Source organism: Cherax quadricarinatus, chromosome 56, assembly GCF_038502225.1.
Source record: "Cherax quadricarinatus isolate ZL_2023a chromosome 56, ASM3850222v1, whole genome shotgun sequence".
Lineage (NCBI taxonomy): Eukaryota > Metazoa > Arthropoda > Malacostraca > Decapoda > Parastacidae > Cherax > Cherax quadricarinatus.
Genome location: NC_091347.1, coordinates 19,726,251 through 19,745,507, shown reverse-complemented (window position 1 = coordinate 19,745,507; position 19,257 = coordinate 19,726,251). Strand labels below are relative to the sequence as shown.

The window sequence follows — 19,257 nt, the reverse complement described above, 5'->3', positions numbered from 1 at the left end:
TTCAGAGTAGAGGAGGGGTTGAGATGGCTTGGATATTGAGAGGCTGGAGTAAAAAAAGGATGAGAGTATACCAATCTGGGAAGGAAAGGAGGACAGGGTCACCCCTGGAAGGGTTGGAGAGAAAGCATGGGTAAATAATTTTGAGTGCTATGGGCTTAGACATCCAGCAGGCTTGTGTGAATGTGTTAGTAAAGGAAGGCACAGTTTTTATGATTGTGAGCAAAGTAACATTTGTGAAGGGGGTTAATGGACTCGAGTTCTGGAAATGAGCTGTAAGGTGTCTGGACTCCTGAAGGAGGTGTGGGTATGTCAACCTGCAGTCATTTGAACTGTTGTCAGCACCCTTTTGGTATGACGATGGTGAACATTTTTCTTTTTTGGGTCGCCCTACCTCAGAAGGATATGGCCAATGTGTTATAAGGGAAAAACAATTAGCGAAACAGCATTAAATGCTTTTCTTTGCCCAGGCACTGCATGACCCATATGGGCTTAGTGCCCCCTGTGAATGTAATAAAAAGTCAAAATTTATAAAACCATGTAATGACTATACAACATATTTGATTAAATCATGCTTCATCCATCTTGCTCTGAATTCTCATAGAGAAAAGAATGCTGTAAACGCAACACCTCAAAGCCATACGATGTCCACCCAGGTGCTAAACTTCGTGCAAACAGTTCCAGACATCGTGGCTGTTGTACCACATATTCTTTTACAAGTTCTGTTGAAGAAATGAAAATTGTGTACATACAAATAAAACATATATAATATAATATATATATATATATATACAGTGGACCCCCGCTTAACGATCACCTCCAAATGCGACCAATTATGTAAGTGTATTTATGTAAGTGCGTTTGTACGTGTATGTTTGGGGGTCTGAAATGGACTAATCTACTTCACAATATTCCTTATGGGAAAAAATTCGGTCAGTACTGGCACCTGAACATACTACTGGAATGAAAAAAGTTTGTTAACCGGGGGTCCACTGTACATATTTTTTTTTTTCCCAACAAGTCAGCCGTCTCCCACATATAATTTAATCTCACGAAGGCTTCTGAAACGTGTTGCCTAAATAATAAAAAAAAAATTGGCTTATATATACTGAACACAATGAAATGTCTCTTGGCCTTTAAATGAGAACTATTAGTATATACTACATTGGTTGTAGTTTCATTCTTGTGATTTTTATAACAGCTATGTTATAAATAGAGTTAGAGCTAAAGAAGGAGTAGCAATAATGTTGAAGGATAAGCTATGGCAGGAAAAGAGGGACTATAAATGTATTAATTCAAGGATTATGTGGAGTAAAATAAAGATTGGATGTGAAAAGTGGGTTATAATAAGCGTGTATGCACCTGGAGAAGAGAGAAGTGTAGAGGAGAGAGAGAGATTTTGGGAAATGTTGAGTGAATGCGTGGGGAGTTTTGAATCAAGTGTGAGAGTAATGGTGGTTGGGGATTTCAATGCTAAAGTGGGTAAAAATGTTATGGAAGGAGTAGTAGGTAAATTTGGGGTGCCAGGGGTAAATGTAAATGGGGAGCCTTTAATTGAGCTATGTGTAGAAAGAAATTTGGTAATAAGTAATACATATTTTATGAAAAAGAGGATAAATAAATATACAAGGTATGATGTAGCACGTAATGAAAGTAGTTTATTAGATTATGTATTGGTGGATAAAAGGTTGATGGGTAGGCTCCAGGATGTACATGTTTATAGAGGGGCAACTGATATATCGGATCATTATTTAGTTGTAGCTACAGTTAGAGTAAGAGGTAGATGGGAAAAGAGGAAGGTGGCAACAACAAGTAAGAGGGAGGTGAAAGTGTATAAACTAAGGGAGGAGGAAGTTCGGGTGAGATATAAGCGACTATTGGCAGAAAGGTGGGCTAGTGCAAAGATGAGTAGTGGGGGGGTTGAAGAGGGTTGGAATAGTTTTAAAAATGCAGTATTAGAATGTGGGGCAGAAGTTTGTGGTTATAGGAGGGTGGGGGCAGGAGGAAAGAGGAGTGATTGGTGGAATGATGAAGTAAAGGGTGTGATAAAAGAGAAAAAGGTAGCTTATGAGAGGTTTTTTACAAAGCAGAAGTGTTATAAGAAGAGCAGAGTATATGGAGAGTAAAAGAAAGGTGAAGAGAGTGGTGAGAGAGTGCAAAAGGAGAGCAGATGATAGAGTGGGAGAGGCACTGTCAAGAAACTTTAATGAAAATAAGAAAAAATTTTGGAGTGAGTTAAACAAGTTAAGAAAGCCTAGGGAAAATATGGATTTGTCAGTTAAAAACCGAGTAGGGGAGTTAGTAGATGGGGAGATGGAGGTATTGGGTAGATGGCGAGAATATTTTGAGGAACTTTTAAATGTTAAGGAAGAAACAGAGGCAGTAATTTCATGCACTGGTCAGGGAGGTATACCATCTTTTAGGAATGAAGAAGAGCAGAATGTAAGTGTGGGGGAGGTACGTGAGGCATTACGTAAAATGAAAGGGGGTAAAGCAGCTGGAACTGATGGGATCATGACAGAAATGTTAAAAGCAGGGGGGGATATAGTGTTGGAGTGGTTGGTACTTTTGTTTAATAAATGTATGAAAGAGGGGAAGGTACCTAGGGATTGGCAGAGAGCATGTATAGTCCCTTTATATAAAGGGAAAGGGGACAAAAGAGACTGTAAAAATTATAGAGGAATAAGCTTACTGAGTATACCAGGAAAAGTGTACGGTAGGGTTATAATTGAAAGAATTAGAGGTAAGACAGAATGTAGGATTGCGGATGAGCAAGGAGGTTTTAGAGTGGGTAGGGGATGTGTAGATCAGGTGTTTACATTGAAGCATATATGTGAACAGTATTTAGATAAAGATAGGGAAGTTTTTATTGCATTTATGGATTTAGAAAAGGCACATGATAGAGTGGATAGAGGAGCAATGTGGCAGATGTTGCAAGTATATGGAATAGGTGGTAAGTTATTAAATGCTGTAAAGAGTTTTTATGAGGATAGTGAGGCTCAGGTTAGGGTGTGTAGAAGAGAGGGAGACTACTTCCTGGTAAAAGTAGGTCTTAGACAGGGATGTGTAATGTCACCATGGTTGTTTAATATATTTATAGATGGGGTTGTAAAGGAAGTAAATGCTAGGGTGTTTGGGAGAGGGGTGGGATTAAATTATGGGGAATCAAATTCAAAATGGGAATTGACACAGTTACTTTTTGCTGATGATACTGTGCTTATGGGAGATTCTAAAGAAAAATTGCAAAGGTTAGTGGATGAGTTTGGGAATGTGTGTAAAGGTAGAAAGTTGAAAGTGAACATAGAAAAGAGTAAAGTGATGAGGGTGTCAAATGATTTAGATAAAGAAAAATTGGATATCAAATTGGGGAGGAGGAGTATGGAAGAAGTGAATGTTTTCAGATACTTGGGAGTTGACGTGTCGGCGGATGGATTTATGAAGGATGAGGTTAATCATAGAATTGATGAGGGAAAAAAGGTGAGTGGTGCGTTGAGGTATATGTGGAGTCAAAAAACGTTATCTATGGAGGCAAAGAAGCTTCTGTATGAAAGTATAGTAGTAGGCAACACTCTTATATGGGTGTGAAGCTTGGGTGGTAAATGCTGCAGCGAGGAGACGGTTGGAGGCAGTGGAGATGTCCTGTTTAAGGGCAATGTGTGGTGTAAATATTATGCAGAAAATTCGGAGTGTGGAAATTAGGAAAAGGTGTCGAGTTAATAAAAGTATTAGTCAGAGGGCAGAAGAGGGGTTGTTGAGGTGGTTTGGTCATTAAGAGAATAAATCAAAGTAGAATGACATGGAAAGCATATAAATCTATAGGGGAAGGAAGGCGAGGTAGGGGTCGTCCTCGAAAGGGTTGGAGAGAGGGGGTAAAGGAGGTTTTGTGGGCAAGGGGCTTGGACTTCCAGCAAGCGTGCGTGAGCGTGTTAGATAGGAGTGAATGGAGACGAATGGTACTTGGGACCTGACGATCTGTTGGAGTGTGAGCAGGGTAATATTTAGTGAAGGGATTCAGGGAAACCGGTTATTTTCATATAGTCGGACTTGAGTCCTGGAAATGGGAAGTACAATGCCTGCACTTTAAAGGAGGGGTTTGGGATATTGGCAGTTTGGAGGGATACGTTGTGTATCTTTATATGTGTATGCTTCTAAACTGTTGTATTCTGAGCACCTCTGCAAAAACAGTGATAATGTGCGAGTGTGGTGAAAGTGTTGAATGATGATGAAAGTATTTTCTTTTTTGGGTCACCCTGCCTCGGTGGGAGATGGCAGACTTGTTGGGGGGAAAAAAAAAAAAAAAAAGCTATGTAGGGTACAACTGGTAAAAAAAAAAAAAAAAAAACTTGCCCGAGTGAACATAGCTTTGGGTATTTAACATGCTGTTGGAGCACGAGCATAGTAATATCTATAAAGAGATTCAGGAAACCAGATTTAATTTCTAGAACCAGAAAGTATTGCACCTGCTCTTTCAAAGATGAATAGTGATATACAGTAGTACATTGAGCTATATTTCCATATACGTAGCTGAATAGCTATACGGAAATATAGCTATTCAGAGTTTCTTGTTTTGAGTCTACCTGTCTTGATGGGACACAGTGGAGATTAAAACGACTGTATAAAGAAAAACTTCTAGTGCCATGATTTTGATATAAAAGTAGTACATCATCAAAATCAATAACATGACTATGAATAAGAAAGTGTGGCAAAAAGATCAGTGTTTGAATGGGAGTGAATGACTTAATATAGACAGGAGGCCCGGTGGCCTGGTGGCTAAAGCTCCCGCTTCACACACGGAGGGCCCGGGTTCGATTCCCGGCGGGTGGAAACATTTCGACACGTTTCCTTACACTTGTTGTCCTGTTCACCTAGCAGCAAATAGGTACCTGGGTGTTAGTCGACTGGTGTGGGTCGCATCCTGGGGGACAAGATTAAGGACCCCAATGGAAAAAAGTTAGACAGTCCTCGATTACGCATTGACTTTCTTGGGTTATCCTGGGTGGCTAACCCTCCGGGGTTAAAAATCCGAACGAAATCTTATCTTATCTTATCTTATGGGTGACAAGAAAGGGCAGCTAGACAAACATTAATAACACTATACCGTATCATGTAATGTTCAGTTAGATCTCTTACCTTGAAGAGGGGGTTTGTGAGAATGTATCCCACACGGAACACTGCAAAATACTAAACCATCAGGAATATTTTGAAAAACCATTTTATGTTTAATCTTTCTGGTCAGTAAAATGCGTTCATACGGACGTTTAGAATGAGTCACTCCTTCCAGTGGTGTGATAAGTTCTCCAGCTTTAGTTACCTGTCAATATAACAGCAAGTATAAAATTAAATTCTTCGAAACAATTTTAACATTTCTTGTATGGATATTTCTTCACTGAGGTCAAAATACAACATGCCTTGAGCCAATACCATGTTGCAGCAAGTTCCACATTCCAACCACTTAATCCTTGGAGAAGTTCTTGTAAAAGAGAGCTATTGTTGGTGCACCAGATCATCAGGAGAGCTCCATCATTCAGTAGATCACCTACTGGAAATTGAAGGATCTCTCCCACAGTCAACATATCATATCTAAGAGAAGGGGAAAGGATAAACATATAATTTTTTTAAGCTGGACAAAATATTCTTCTGAAGCATAGCTAAGTGTACAGTACTTTGAGTTCTTTAATTATACTTATATAAAAAGGCATCATCCTGCCTCGGTAGGAAACGGCTGACATATTATATAAAAAAAAAAGGGTGGGAAGTACAATTATTATTATTATTACAATCATAACCAAGTGCTAAACCCACTAGGGTCGTGGCGAGTAGTAATGGCTGCACTCCAAAGGAGTGAGGATATTGCTGTTCAGATGGTCATTTGAATTGAGAGGTATGCACACTTGGCAAAACAGCTATTAAACTGGTGGTGAATGTGTTTGCATTTTTTTGAGGGTGCCCTCCTTAGAGGGAGAGAGCTGGTGTGGTGGTAATAGTAATAATAAAAATACTTCTCTTAAGTAAAGTCTGTAGGAGTATACAGGCTTGTCTTTCAGTATTTCTTTCATGAGACTATAAAACTCATTCCAAGACAAATGCTGTGTACAATAAATAATAAATCCTTATGTGGTGTTACTTTTCACAATCTATGAGTTAGAACTGGTCCTTGTAGTACACATATAGAGTATACTGTACTAAGATCATTCATAATATACATTAAACCTAAATATGACCTACAAAAACAATATGAATGTGCTGGAAACCAAGACAAAAAAAAAGAAGAAAGAAAATAAACACTGAAGATTAAAATATGATATGCCCAGTGATGCTTTGCAGGAATTATCAGGGTGTGTCTGACAGGAATGTAAATAAATGACTCAGAAAACCAACTTTTTGGTTCTCTGAACCATTTATCTACAGTCCTGTCATACACAACTTGTCAGTTCTCCGAACCTTTTATCTATGTTATCAGGTTGTAGTGACAGTCCAGCATCTCTCGATAAACTGTACCATTTATCAGAGTAGAGCGGCTTCACTTCTGACACCATCTTCATCCCCTTGATATGTTTACTTTTAGCCCTCCTCCCCAATGATCTTTATTGCTGCCTCTTTTTACAGTTTCTTAACCGATTCCAATTTCCTACATCAAATGTGCTTTTCCTCTTTCTTTTTACTGCTGCCCTTTCCTCGACACCACCTTTTCTTTTTACCATCTCAGATCACTCATTATCTTATGCCATCAGGCAAAAGTCTACACCAGATTTTCAACACTACCATATGATCACAATTTTTTTTTTTTTGCAATTTTTTTTCTAAATGTTTTTAGTTGGATGAAACAAGACAGTCAGATAATGTTGGAAGCCAAATAATCAATAATCTACTATAATCATGTCATTACACTATACATAAATAGTGACCTAAGCTTCATGCAAAATACAGAAAAATCTCATTCTCAATAAAAAATAATTTATACATATATTTTAATAGCTAAATTGATGTTATTTTCAAGAATATAAACTATGTGAAATAAATTACATTAAAACTTTAAAAACAAAATGACTAAAATTTGTATACTATATACAAAAGGGGATAACATTAAAGAAATTACATGCTCCACTCTGAAGGATTGGCAGAGATGTTACAGTCATAGAGCTCCTGGGGAATGGGAAGGAGAGGCTAGCTCCATTTTCTTGACTAAGAGTCCTTAAACTCCTGGTTCAAGGAAATTGAGCTCTCTTTTTCCTTAGATCAAATGCAGGTGCCTTCCATCCCAAGATGCTCTATGACCCCTATGGCTTTGGTACTCCCCCACTGTATAGCCCTTGTGGCTTAGCGCTTCTTTTTGATTATAATAATAATTTAGTACTCCCTCTCTGAATGTTATACTGTCTGGTGGGTCATTTGAATTGTGATGTCTGCACAGTTCAGGAAAAACAGCTGGAGAATGAGTGACGGTGAATATTTTTTGCCTTCTTTGGATCTTCCTGCCTTGGTGGGAAATGGCCAATGTACAGTGGACCCCCGGTTAACGATATTTTTTCACTCCAGAAGTATGTTCACGTGCCAGTACTGACCGAATTTGTTCCCATAAGGAATATTGTGAAGTAGATTAGTCCATTTCAGACCCCCAAATATACACATACAAACGCACTTATATAAATACACTTACATAATTGGTCGCATTCGGAGGTGATCGTTATGCGGGGGTCCACTGTATTAAAGAATTAATAAATAAATATAATATAAAACCTTACCCATGATGACTTCCATGGTTATGGGTCCGTCTCCTGACATACTTGTTCTGCCATGGAGGATCCATTACAACCAAGTCAAACTTAAATTCTGAAAAGTGTGACATGATAGCAGTAACATTGTCACAAACATAGCAGACATTAGGAGGCAGTATATACTTGATGCCATTCACCACTGTAACATCAAATGCACTGCCATCGTAATGTTGGTCCAGCTGTGGCAATACTGTGTTGGATGCTTCTGTAAATCTACAACACATTTTAATTACATTTTAAAAATGAATTACAATGAAAATAGGATAAGCAATTACGTTATTCTTTTTATATAGCTTGTGTATGAGCTAATTACAGCATACAGTACGTTAATATTGTTTTTTATTATAATTTACATAAAACTACAGTATAGTATTGTGTTAATTTTTTACCTTTTTATTGGTCTTCTACAGTAATTGTGTACCAATATTTAAATTATTAATAATGTTTTACAAATATATATATATTTTTTTTTTATTATCACACTGGCCGATTCCCACCAAGGCAGGGTGGCCCGAAAAAGAAAAACTTTCACCATCATTCACTCCATCACTGTCTTGCCAGAAGGGTGCTTTACACTACAGTTTTTAAACTGCAACATTAACACCCCTCCTTCAGAGTGCAGGCACTGTACTTCCCATCTCCAGGACTCAAGTCCAGCCTGCCGGTTTCCCTGAACCCCTTCATAAATGTTACTTTACTCACACTCCAACAGCACGTCAAGTATTAAAAACCATTTGTCTCCATTCACTCCTATCAAACACGCTCACGCATGCCTGCTGGAAGTCCAAGCACCTCGCACAAAAAACCTCCTTTACCCCCTCCCTCCAACCTTTCCTAGGCCGACCCCTACCCCGCTTTCCTTCCACTACAGACTGATACACTCATGAAGTCACTCTGTTTAGCTCCATTCTCTCTACATGTCCGAACCACCTCAACAACCCTTCCTCAGCCCTATGGACAACAGTTTTGGTAATCCCGCACCTCCTCCTAACTTCCAAACTACAAATTCTCTGCATTATATTCACACCACACATTGCCCTCAGACATGACATCTCCACTGCCTCCAGCCTTCTCCTCGCTGCAACATTCATCACCCATGCTTCACACCCATATAAGTGTGTTGGTAAAACTATACTCTCATGCATTCCCCTCTTTGCCTCCAAGGACAAAGTTCTTTGTCTCCACAGACTCCTAAGTGCACCACTCACCCTTTTCCCCTCATCAATTCTATGATTCACCTCATCTTTCATAGACCCATCCGCTGACACGTCCACTCCCAAATATCTGAATACATTCACCTCCTCCATACTCTCTCCCTCCAATCTGATATCCAATCTTTCATAACCTAATCTTTTTGTTATCCTCATTACCTTACTCTTTCCTGTATTCACTTTTAATTTTCTTCTTTTGCACACCCTACCAAATTCATCCACCAATCTTTGCAACTTCTCTTCAGAATCTCCCAAGAGCACAGTGTCATCAGCAAAGAGCAACTGTGACAACTCCCACTTTATGTGCGATTCTTTATCTTTTAACTCCACGCCTCTTGCCAAGACCCTCGCATTTACTTCTCTTACAACCCCATCTATAAATATATTAAACAACCATGGTGACATCACACATCCTTGTCTAAGGCCTAGTTTTACTGGGAAATAATTTCCCTCTTTCCTACATACTCTAAGTTGAGCCTCACTATCCTCGTGAAAACTCTTCACTGCTTTCAGTAACCTACCTCCTACACCATACACCTGCAACATCTACCACATTGCCCCCCTATCCACCCTGTCATACGCCTTTTCCAAATCCAAAGACCTCTTTAGCCTTATCTAAATACTGTTCACTTATATGTTTCACTGTAAACACCTGGTCCACACACCCCCTACCTTTCCTAAAGCCTCCTTGTTCATCTGCTATCCTATTCTCCGTCTTACTCTTAATTCTTTCAATAATAACTCTACCATACACTTTACCAGGTATACTCAACAGACTTATCCCCCTATAATTTTTGCACTCTCTTTTGTCCCCTTTGCCTTTATACAAAGGAACTATGCATGCTCTCTGCCAATCCCTAGGTACCTTACCCTCTTCCATACATTTATTAAATAATTGCACCAACCACTCCAAAACTATATCCCCACCTGCTTTTAACATTTCTATCTTTATCCCATCAATCCCGGCTGCCTTACCCCCTTTCATTTTACCTACTGCCTCACGAACTTCCCCCACACTCACAACTGGCTCTTCCTCACTCCTACAAGATGTTATTCCTCCTTGCCCTATACACGAAATCACAGCTTCCCTATCTTCATCAACATTTAACAATTCCTTAAAATATTCCCTCCATCTTCCCAATACCTCTAACTCTCCATTTAATAACTCTCCTCTCCTATTTTTAACTGACAAATCCATTTGTTCTCTAGGCTTCCTTAACTTGTTAATCTCACTCCAAAACTTTTTCTTATTTTCAACAAAATTTGTTGATAACATCTCACTCACTCTCTCATTTGCTCTCTTTTTACATTGCTTCACTACTCTCTTAACCTCTCTCTTTTTCTCCATATACTCTTCCCTCCTTGCATCACTTCTACTTTGTAAAAACTTCTCATATGCTAACTTTTTCTCCCTTACTACTCTCTTTACATCATTCCACCAATCGCTCCTATTCCCTCCCGCACCCACTTTCCTGTAACCACAAACTTCTGCTGAACACTCGAACACTACATTTTTAAACCTACCCCATACCTCTTCGACCCCATTTCCTATGCTCTCATTAGCCCATCTATCCTCCAATAGCTGTTTATATCTTACCCTAACTGCCTCCTCTTTTAGTTTATAAACCTTCACCTCTCTCTTCCCTGATGCTTCTATTCTCCTTGTATCCCATCTACCTTTTACTCTCAGTGTAGCTACAACTAGAAAGTTATCTGATATATCTGTGGCCCCTCTATAAACATGTACATCCTGAAGTCTACTCAACAGTCTTTTATCTACCAATACATAATCCAACAAACTACTGTCATTTCACCCTACATCATATCTTGTATACTTATTTATCCTCTTTTTCTTAAAATATGTATTACCTATAACTAAACCCCTTTCTATACAAAGTTCAATCAAAGGGCTCCCATTATCATTTACACCTGGCACCCCAAACTTACCTACCACACCCTCTCTAAAAGTTTCTCCTACTTTAGCATTCAGATCCCCTACCACAATTACTCTCTCACTTCGTTCAAAGGCTCCTATACATTCACTTAACATCTCCCAAAATCTCTCTCTCTCCTCTACATTCCTCTCTTCTCCAGGTGCATACACACTTATTATGACCCACTTTTCGCATCCAACCTTTACTTTAATCCACATAATTCTTGAATTTACACATTCATATTCTCTTTTCTCCTTCCATAACTGATCCTTCAACATTACTGCTACCCCTTCCTTTGCTCTAACTCTCCCAGATACTCCAGATTTAATCCCATTTATTTCCCTCCACCGAAACTCCCCTACCCCCTTTTATATATTTAACAGTGATACCTGTAATACATGTATTACCAATGCTTAAAATATGCACATGCATGTGCTTGGTTTATGATAACTTAATCTGGCAAAACATCAACTTGTGTTTTGTTTACTGTGAAAATATATATATGCATCAGGAAAAAAAATGAATCAGATATTTATTGAATTAAAACAAAATCTTCAATAATTTGTCAAAAATGTTACTAGTTATATGAATTCAGTTTGAAGATAATTAGGCTATCATTTTTAGATATGCTGTTAAAATATAATATTAAAACTCATCCATATTTTAATGGAAATACATTAAAATATTTAACTAAAACAAAAATTACTGTAGTACTGTACTTTACCGTTAAAAACTGAGATATTAATTATTCATTCACAAATAATCCACGCTCAGAAGAACCTTATGAGAACATTTTGGTCCAACCTGAACCACAGTCAAGTCACAACTGACCTGACAATATCAAATTAACTATCAACTGTCAAGTCACAACTGGCTTGATAATAGTTCAGGATGGACTATAAATCCATCATAAGGAGCCTCTGCTAAATACTGGATATTTGTGCATTGTTTCAGCCATTGTATTGTGATTTTTATTCTTTACATTAAGTGTTACCTTTTTCTGAGCTCTCGTATTTGCTGATTATTATTTCTATAATCATCAGCTTTTGGAATAAACTGAAAATTTTGTTTAAACTCTGGTCTTAACTGAAGAGACATGAACACTTGCAGGATGTGCTTCACTTCCTCGTTCTCTTCTTTATTTTGTACCACAAGTTCTGTAATATTCAAATACACATATGTATTCAATATTTAAGTCATAAAAATATAAAAAATACCTAATACTGTACACTATAAAAAAAAAAATAAAAATGCAGATACCATAGAAAAATATCAAATCTGGTACAGTATACAGACACACTTCCTTCATGTGTATAAATGTGATCTAAAATTGATGTTCAATCATGAAGGTAATGTCTTTCTAAAGGTTGTGTGTTTAATATTTCAATTTGGCCACCAACACAGTTTAAAAAAAAATCATATAAGAATGGTAATGCAAATAATAAAAATGGCTACTGGTACTGGTGTCCTGTATTATAAACTTCCCTCATGGCAGATGTTTCATGCTGATGAGAGGCTTTTGATCCAAGAAAGTAGACTTATTCTCCCTTTCCTTGGCTCGAACATTAATGTTTTCCATTCCTCAGGTGCTATATGATCCCCATGGGTTTAGCACTTTACTCTGATTAAATATCTCCACCCCTCTGAAGAAGGGGTGGAGATATTTGCAGTTTGGAAAGGCATCTGAACTGTAGTATCGGCATGTCTCTGACGTGATGGTGAAAGCATTTCTTTTTTGGGTCACACTACCTCGGTGGGAAATAGCCAGAGTTAAAAAAAAAAAAACTGTCATAACTCCGCTACAGTATTAGAAAGTTCCTGAAAATTATTTATGTGACAGATTCACTAGTGAACACTTATGACTCAACTCGAAGTGCAGCATTGCATTATAGGCTTTTAAAGCTGCATAAAGGTGCCTGATGGAGTACTGAAAACTTGTGTTCACCTACCTTAGTGTTGTGCTGATGGCAGATCTTAATCCTTTCAAAACTTGACCACCAATGTTCAGGATAAACTTTACCATCTTTTGAAACTTGCAGCCTATTTTTTCCCTCCCATTGTTTTGTTAGAACAGAATAAGATGAGCTAGAGTAATCTACAGGACACTGTACACCATAAGAGCCAGGCATGTCTTAGTAGGCAATCATTCTTCTTGCTTACAGAACTTTATCTTGGCAAGTGGCTTTTGTTTTTTATACTAATCTCAATACAAAAAGTGGAAAAAATTGTACTGTAATTATACATACCATTCTTTTTCTTCTTCCTCTTTGGTTCTGCAGTAAAGTTACCATCTTCTTCAAGTTGTCTGGCTACTTTCTCTGCTTGAGCATCCTAAAGCAAAAAGTTAAAAAAAAAAAAAATCAGTAGGAATATATATCAAAAGTGTATACTGAAATATGAAAACTCCCCCCCCCCCAAAAAAAAAAAGAATGTTTGAAAAAAAATATTTTTATCTTTGGAAAACCTACCCTACCCAAATATCTTTTTGTGCTGACTTCATTAGTATGGTACACCTTTTTGAGGTTGAATTATAATAATATAAACTAAAGTGCTTAAATCTGTAAAGGTCACTCAGGAGAGAACCTACATTTGATGCCATGAGCAGTAGTACAGGACAAAGGGCAAGGCAAGCTATAAGAATACACTAACTAAAAAACAATGTGTAAAAGAAGTTTCTGACAAAAAATAGATAGCATCTATATTAAAGATGGCATTTTCAGATTAAGTACAGCCAGCTGCAAAAGAGAGAGGCCAAAAATGTACACAATGGACTCTGAGATACACATATTATGCGTGTTTGTAAACTTTGCAGAGAGGAACAGTATTTCCCTCTATGAGATGACCATGGGTAAGTAAGATGTGTAGTCATGCAAGAATTGCCTCCCACAAGCAACAATGATGGAGATAGGATAGCCTGTAATATGGATGTGGTTCTATGGATAATAGCTTGTTTATTGCTGGACCAATGATAGTCGCAGTAATTTTGCATATATATATATAAGATTGGCATGTTCCAAACTGCTGAACATGTACTGGAATCTGAAGTCCATTGTCTGAAATGCCAGAATGACTAGAAACCCAGCAAAAGAAAAAGCTTTTTGGTGTCTACATACAACAGAAGCTTGCAATACAATTTGACAATCAGAATTTGCAATACATGTATATGATAAAGCTAGCTGCTTAATTGAATTAAATTCTAAGTTATGGATTAAATATTAAAAATAAGAGGCAGATTCCATGTTAATGAAATTACTGAAATATATTTAGCTAGCATACTGCCCAATATAAGGATGACATAAACACAGAAAATTTATACTGTACTGAAAGGTATTCAATAGATTACCATCATATATGGTGTTCGAAGATCAAATAAATCTTGAAATTTTATCCTTTTATGTTCTGAAAATTCATGTTCATGTAAAGCAAATTTATGTCTCCTTATTAACTGCACTATCCAGGATTCATGGTCAATAATGGCACTCTTCTCACTGGCAAATATTACAGACATTATCCACAGAAAAGTTTCCAATATTAAAGGATGCTCAGCCTGGAAGAAAAATAAAGTGGTGTTAAAACATTATGTATAAACGATAGCTATGTTTAATGGGAAAAATTATGCAAACATACAGAAATGAATAAATGTAATGGCTGCTGGTTACTATGCAGGAATCCAACATTTAAGCATGTAACTCAGGGAATAATAAAAGTACAGCATAATTACTGGTAGTTACCTGTAGGTAATATAATATGTTATGTCAATTATTATACATGTATATGCATATAATTATATATTATATATGCATATTCTTTTTGGGTTACCCTGCCTTGGTGGGAAACGGCTGATGTGTGAAAAAAAAAAACACGAAGTGCTAAACTCGTGTACCAATCTGGGGAATATGAATAGCCAGGTGGATATATATGATCAGAAGCATTGAAAAGTAGCTCCAATTCTTTATAATAAATAATAATAATAATAATAATAATAATAATAATCTTTATTTCTACACATACATGATACAACTTATACAGACCATAGCTGACATCAATGACATATACTACATAGAATGCCACTTATTATGCAGAGTATTTCAGGCAACCTAGGTCAATTTTGTCCCTCAGGATGCGACCCACACCAGTCTAAATAAGTAAGTTCATTCAGGTACAGGTCCACATAAATACAGTTACATAAATTCATACATAGCAGCATATGTGAAGATTACCTAGGATAACCCCAAAAAAAAAAAAGTCAGACAAAATGACTTATTTCCACTGAGGTCCTTAACGCCCAGGTACCTACTTACTGCTAGGTGAACAGGGGCAGCAGGTGTCTTAAGGAAACACATCCTAACGTGTCCACCCGTACCGGAGATCAAATCGTGGACCTCAGTGTTTGAGCTGAGTGCGCTACCAACCCAGCCCTTCACTACAACCAATAAAGATTTTATTTCCTTGTAAAGGTTATAATGTGTAATGACAATTTTGGTTTAATAAGTACAAGGAAAGCCACTATCATGCCGGGGCATTTCAGGTCAGTTCTGGTAGTAATATAAAGTCTCTAGTAAATATCTTATTAAAACACCATAACTCACATTGTGTTTGCTTTACCATGATGTCTATTATTAATATCAAATTTTGCTGTGTATAAAGCTAGAAACAAATACACAAAAGGACTCCAAACAGCAATAAGTCACATCGACTGACTTTTTTTGGTTATCTTAGGTAATTTAACTATACTTATGTGTATCTGTACCTAAATAAACTTGATAAATTATACACATGTGCAACACTTGGGTATCTTTACTGAGGAAACGTTTCGCCACACAGTGGATTCATCAGACCTATACAAAGAAGAACTGTGAAGATCAGTAGTAGTTTGAGGTAATCAGTCCCTCAGTCTGGAGTCGATGTAATAAACTCCAGGCTGAGGGACTGATTACCTCAAACTCCTTCTGATCTTCACAGTTCTGCTTTGTATAGGACTGATGTGGCGAAACGTTTAACTAAACAAACAAACTAACTTACACTTCTCTTGTTGGGGATGTTTACGTTTTTATTCAGCTCTGACTGACTGCCTGAGACTGACTGGACTGACTGCCTGAGACTGACTGACTGAGACTGACTGACTGAGACTGACTGGACTAACTGACTATTTAGGTGAGGTGGATCACTTTGGTACTCACACAGACACAGACTGACTCACCGCTGGTACTCACACAGACACAGACTGACTCACCGCTGGTACTCACACAGACAGACTGACTCACCGCTGGTACTCACACAGACACAGACTGACTCACCGCTGGTACTCACACAGACACAGACTGACTCACCGCTGGTACTCACACAGACACAGACTGACTCACTGCTGGTACTCACACAGACTGACTCACCGCTGGTACTCACACACACAGACTGACTCACCGCTGGTACTCACACACACTGACTCACCGCTGGTACTCACACAGACACAGACTGACTCACCGCTGGTACTCACACAGACACAGACTGACTCACCGCTGGTACTCACACACACACAGACTGACTCACCGCTGGTACTCACACAGACACAGACTGACTCACCGCTGGTACTCACACAGACACAGACTGACTCACCGCTGGTACTCACACAGACACAGACTGACTCACCGCTGGTACTCACACACACACAGACTGACTCACCGCTGGTACTCACACACACACAGACTGACTCACCGCTGGTACTCACACAGACACAGACTGACTCACCGCTGGTACTCACAGACTGACTCACCGCTGGTACTCACACAGACACAGACTGACTCACTGCTGGTACTCACACAGACACAGACTGACTCACCGCTGGTACTCACACACACAGACTGACTCACCGCTGGTACTCACACAGACACAGACTGACTCACCGCTGGTACTCACACAGACAGACTGACTCACCGCTGGTACTCACACAGACAGACTGACTCACCGCTGGTACTCATAGACTGACTCACCGCTGGTACTCACACACACACAGACTGACTCACCGCTGGTACTCACACAGACACAGACTGACTCACCGCTGGTACTCACACAGACACAGACTGACTCACCGCTGGTACTCACACAGACACAGACTGACTCACCTGAGTCAGTAACAACAGGTTTTGGAAACAGATATACAAGTGCTGTAAACTGCCATCATTTATTAATGTTTCACCCACACGGTGGACTTTATTAAGTAAAAAACAGATCTGTTAATGATGAAAAAAATAAGTGGTTTCTTGTCTAGCTAATATACATGTACCTATTACTGTGATATTCATGTACCTATTACTGTAATATACATGTAACTATTACTGTGATATTCATGTACCTATTACTGTAATATTCATGTACCTATTACTGTAATATACATGTACCTATTACTGTGATATTCATGTACCTATTACTGTGATATTCATGTACCTATTACTGTGATATTCATGTACCTATTACTGTAATATACATGTACCTATTACTGTGATATTCATGTACCTATTACTGTAATATACATGTAACTATTACTGTAATATACATGTAACTATTACTGTAATATTCATGTACCTATTACTGTAATATACATGTACCTATTACTGATATACATGTACCTATTACTGTAATATTCATGTACCTATTACTGTGATATTCATGTACCTATTACTGTGATATTCATGTACCTATTACTGTGATATTCATGTACCTATTACTGTGATATTCATGTACCTATTACTGTGATATTCATGTACCTATTACTGTGATATTCATGTACCTATTACTGTGATATTCATGTACCTATTACTGTGATATTCATGTACCTATTACTGTGATATTCATGTACCTATTACTGTAATATTCATGTACCTATTACTGTAATATACATGTACCTATTACTGTGATATTCATGTACCTATTACTGTGATATTCATGTACCTATTACTGTAATATTCACATACCTATTACTGTAATATTCACATACCTATTACTGTAATATTCATGTACCTATTACTGTAATATTCATGTACCTATTACTGTAATATTCACATACATATTACTGTAATATTCACATACCTATTATTGTAATATTCACATACCTATTGTAATATTCATGTACCTATTACTGTAATATTCATGTACCTATTACTGTAATATTCATGTACCTATTACTGTAATATTCATGTACCTATTACTGTAATATTCATGTACCTATTATTGTAATATTCACATATCTATTACTGTAATATTCATGTACCTATTACTGTAATATTCACATACCTATTACTGTAATATTCACATACCTATTACTGTAATATTCATGTACCTATTACTGTAATATTCATGTACCTATTACTGTAATATTCACATACCTATTACTGTAATATTCACATACCTATTATTGTAATATTCACATACCTATTACTGTAATATTCACATACATATTACTGTAATATTCACATACCTATTACTGTAATATTCACATACCTATTACTGTAATATTCATGTGCCTATTACTGTGATCTGATCCTATCTTTAATATAAATAAGTCTACCTTATTCCTGGTATATAACTTTTTATTGAGACTGATTTTCACACAGTTGAGTTACATAGCTGTTTTAATTTTTAAGGGTTAAATAATAAAATATTACAACGACCACAATGAAAATAAGTCAATTATTATTATTAAAGATTCGCCGGTATATATAAGTCACTTTGACATTTTGTGGGGTTATCTTAGGTAATTTACACACATGTTACTATGTATGATAATTTATGTAACTATGTATGTGTACCTGAATGCGTTACTTTGCTCTAAATAACGGATTACCACTTTTTTGTGTAGTTATTAGTTGTCAAAGGCACTTGTCAATAGACACTTGGTCTATTTTTAAACAATGCTGGGGTCGATTCACAGCTCCTGGCCCCTCCTCTTCGCTGGTCGCTACTAGGTCCACTCCCTGCTTCATGAGCTTTATCGTATCTCTTCTTAAAGCTATGTATTGATCCTGCCTCCACTACATCACTCTCCAGATTGTTCCACTTCCTGATAACTCTATGACTGAAGAACTTCCTAACATCCCTTTGACTCATCTAAGTCTTCAACTTCCGGTTGTAAGCCCCCCCCCCATCGTTGTTCCATCTCTGAAACATCTTGTCCCTGTCCACCCCGTCAACTCCTCTCAGTATTTCATAGGTCGCCATCACGTCAACCTTATCCCTCCTGGCCTCGCAGTGTCGTCAGGGCGATTTCCCTCAACCTCTCCTGGCAGAACATACCCCCAAGCTCTTAAGTCTTGTTGCAATCCTTTGAACTTTCTCCAATTTCCCGAC

The 19,257-nt window shown here is 37.7% G+C and overlaps 1 protein-coding gene across 7 annotated transcripts in view; it reads right to left on the bottom strand.

Moving 5' to 3' along the window:
• Positions 1-524: 524 nt before the first annotated feature.
• Mettl4 (Methyltransferase like 4) overlaps positions 525-19,257 on the bottom strand; it is a 54,988-nt gene continuing 36,255 nt past the window's right edge. For 4 of the 7 annotated variants that reach the window (XM_053794110.2, XM_053794107.2, XM_053794111.2 and 1 more), the window contains exons 2-8: positions 14,261-14,464; positions 13,164-13,248; positions 11,912-12,074; positions 7,740-7,985; positions 5,406-5,577; positions 5,128-5,308; positions 525-719 (exon numbers count right to left, since the gene is read on the bottom strand). In XM_053794110.2, coding sequence (XP_053650085.2) covers positions 574-719; positions 5,128-5,308; positions 5,406-5,577; positions 7,740-7,985; positions 11,912-12,074; positions 13,164-13,248; positions 14,261-14,464 — 1,197 coding nt within the window. In that variant the 3' untranslated portion in view covers positions 525-573. Of the gene's footprint in view, positions 720-5,127; positions 5,309-5,405; positions 5,578-7,739; positions 7,986-11,911; positions 12,075-13,163; positions 13,249-14,260; positions 14,465-15,939; positions 16,090-19,257 lie in introns of those variants that run through there. The other 3 variants (XM_070097143.1, XM_053794114.2, XM_053794113.2) reach the window with 3 other exon arrangements.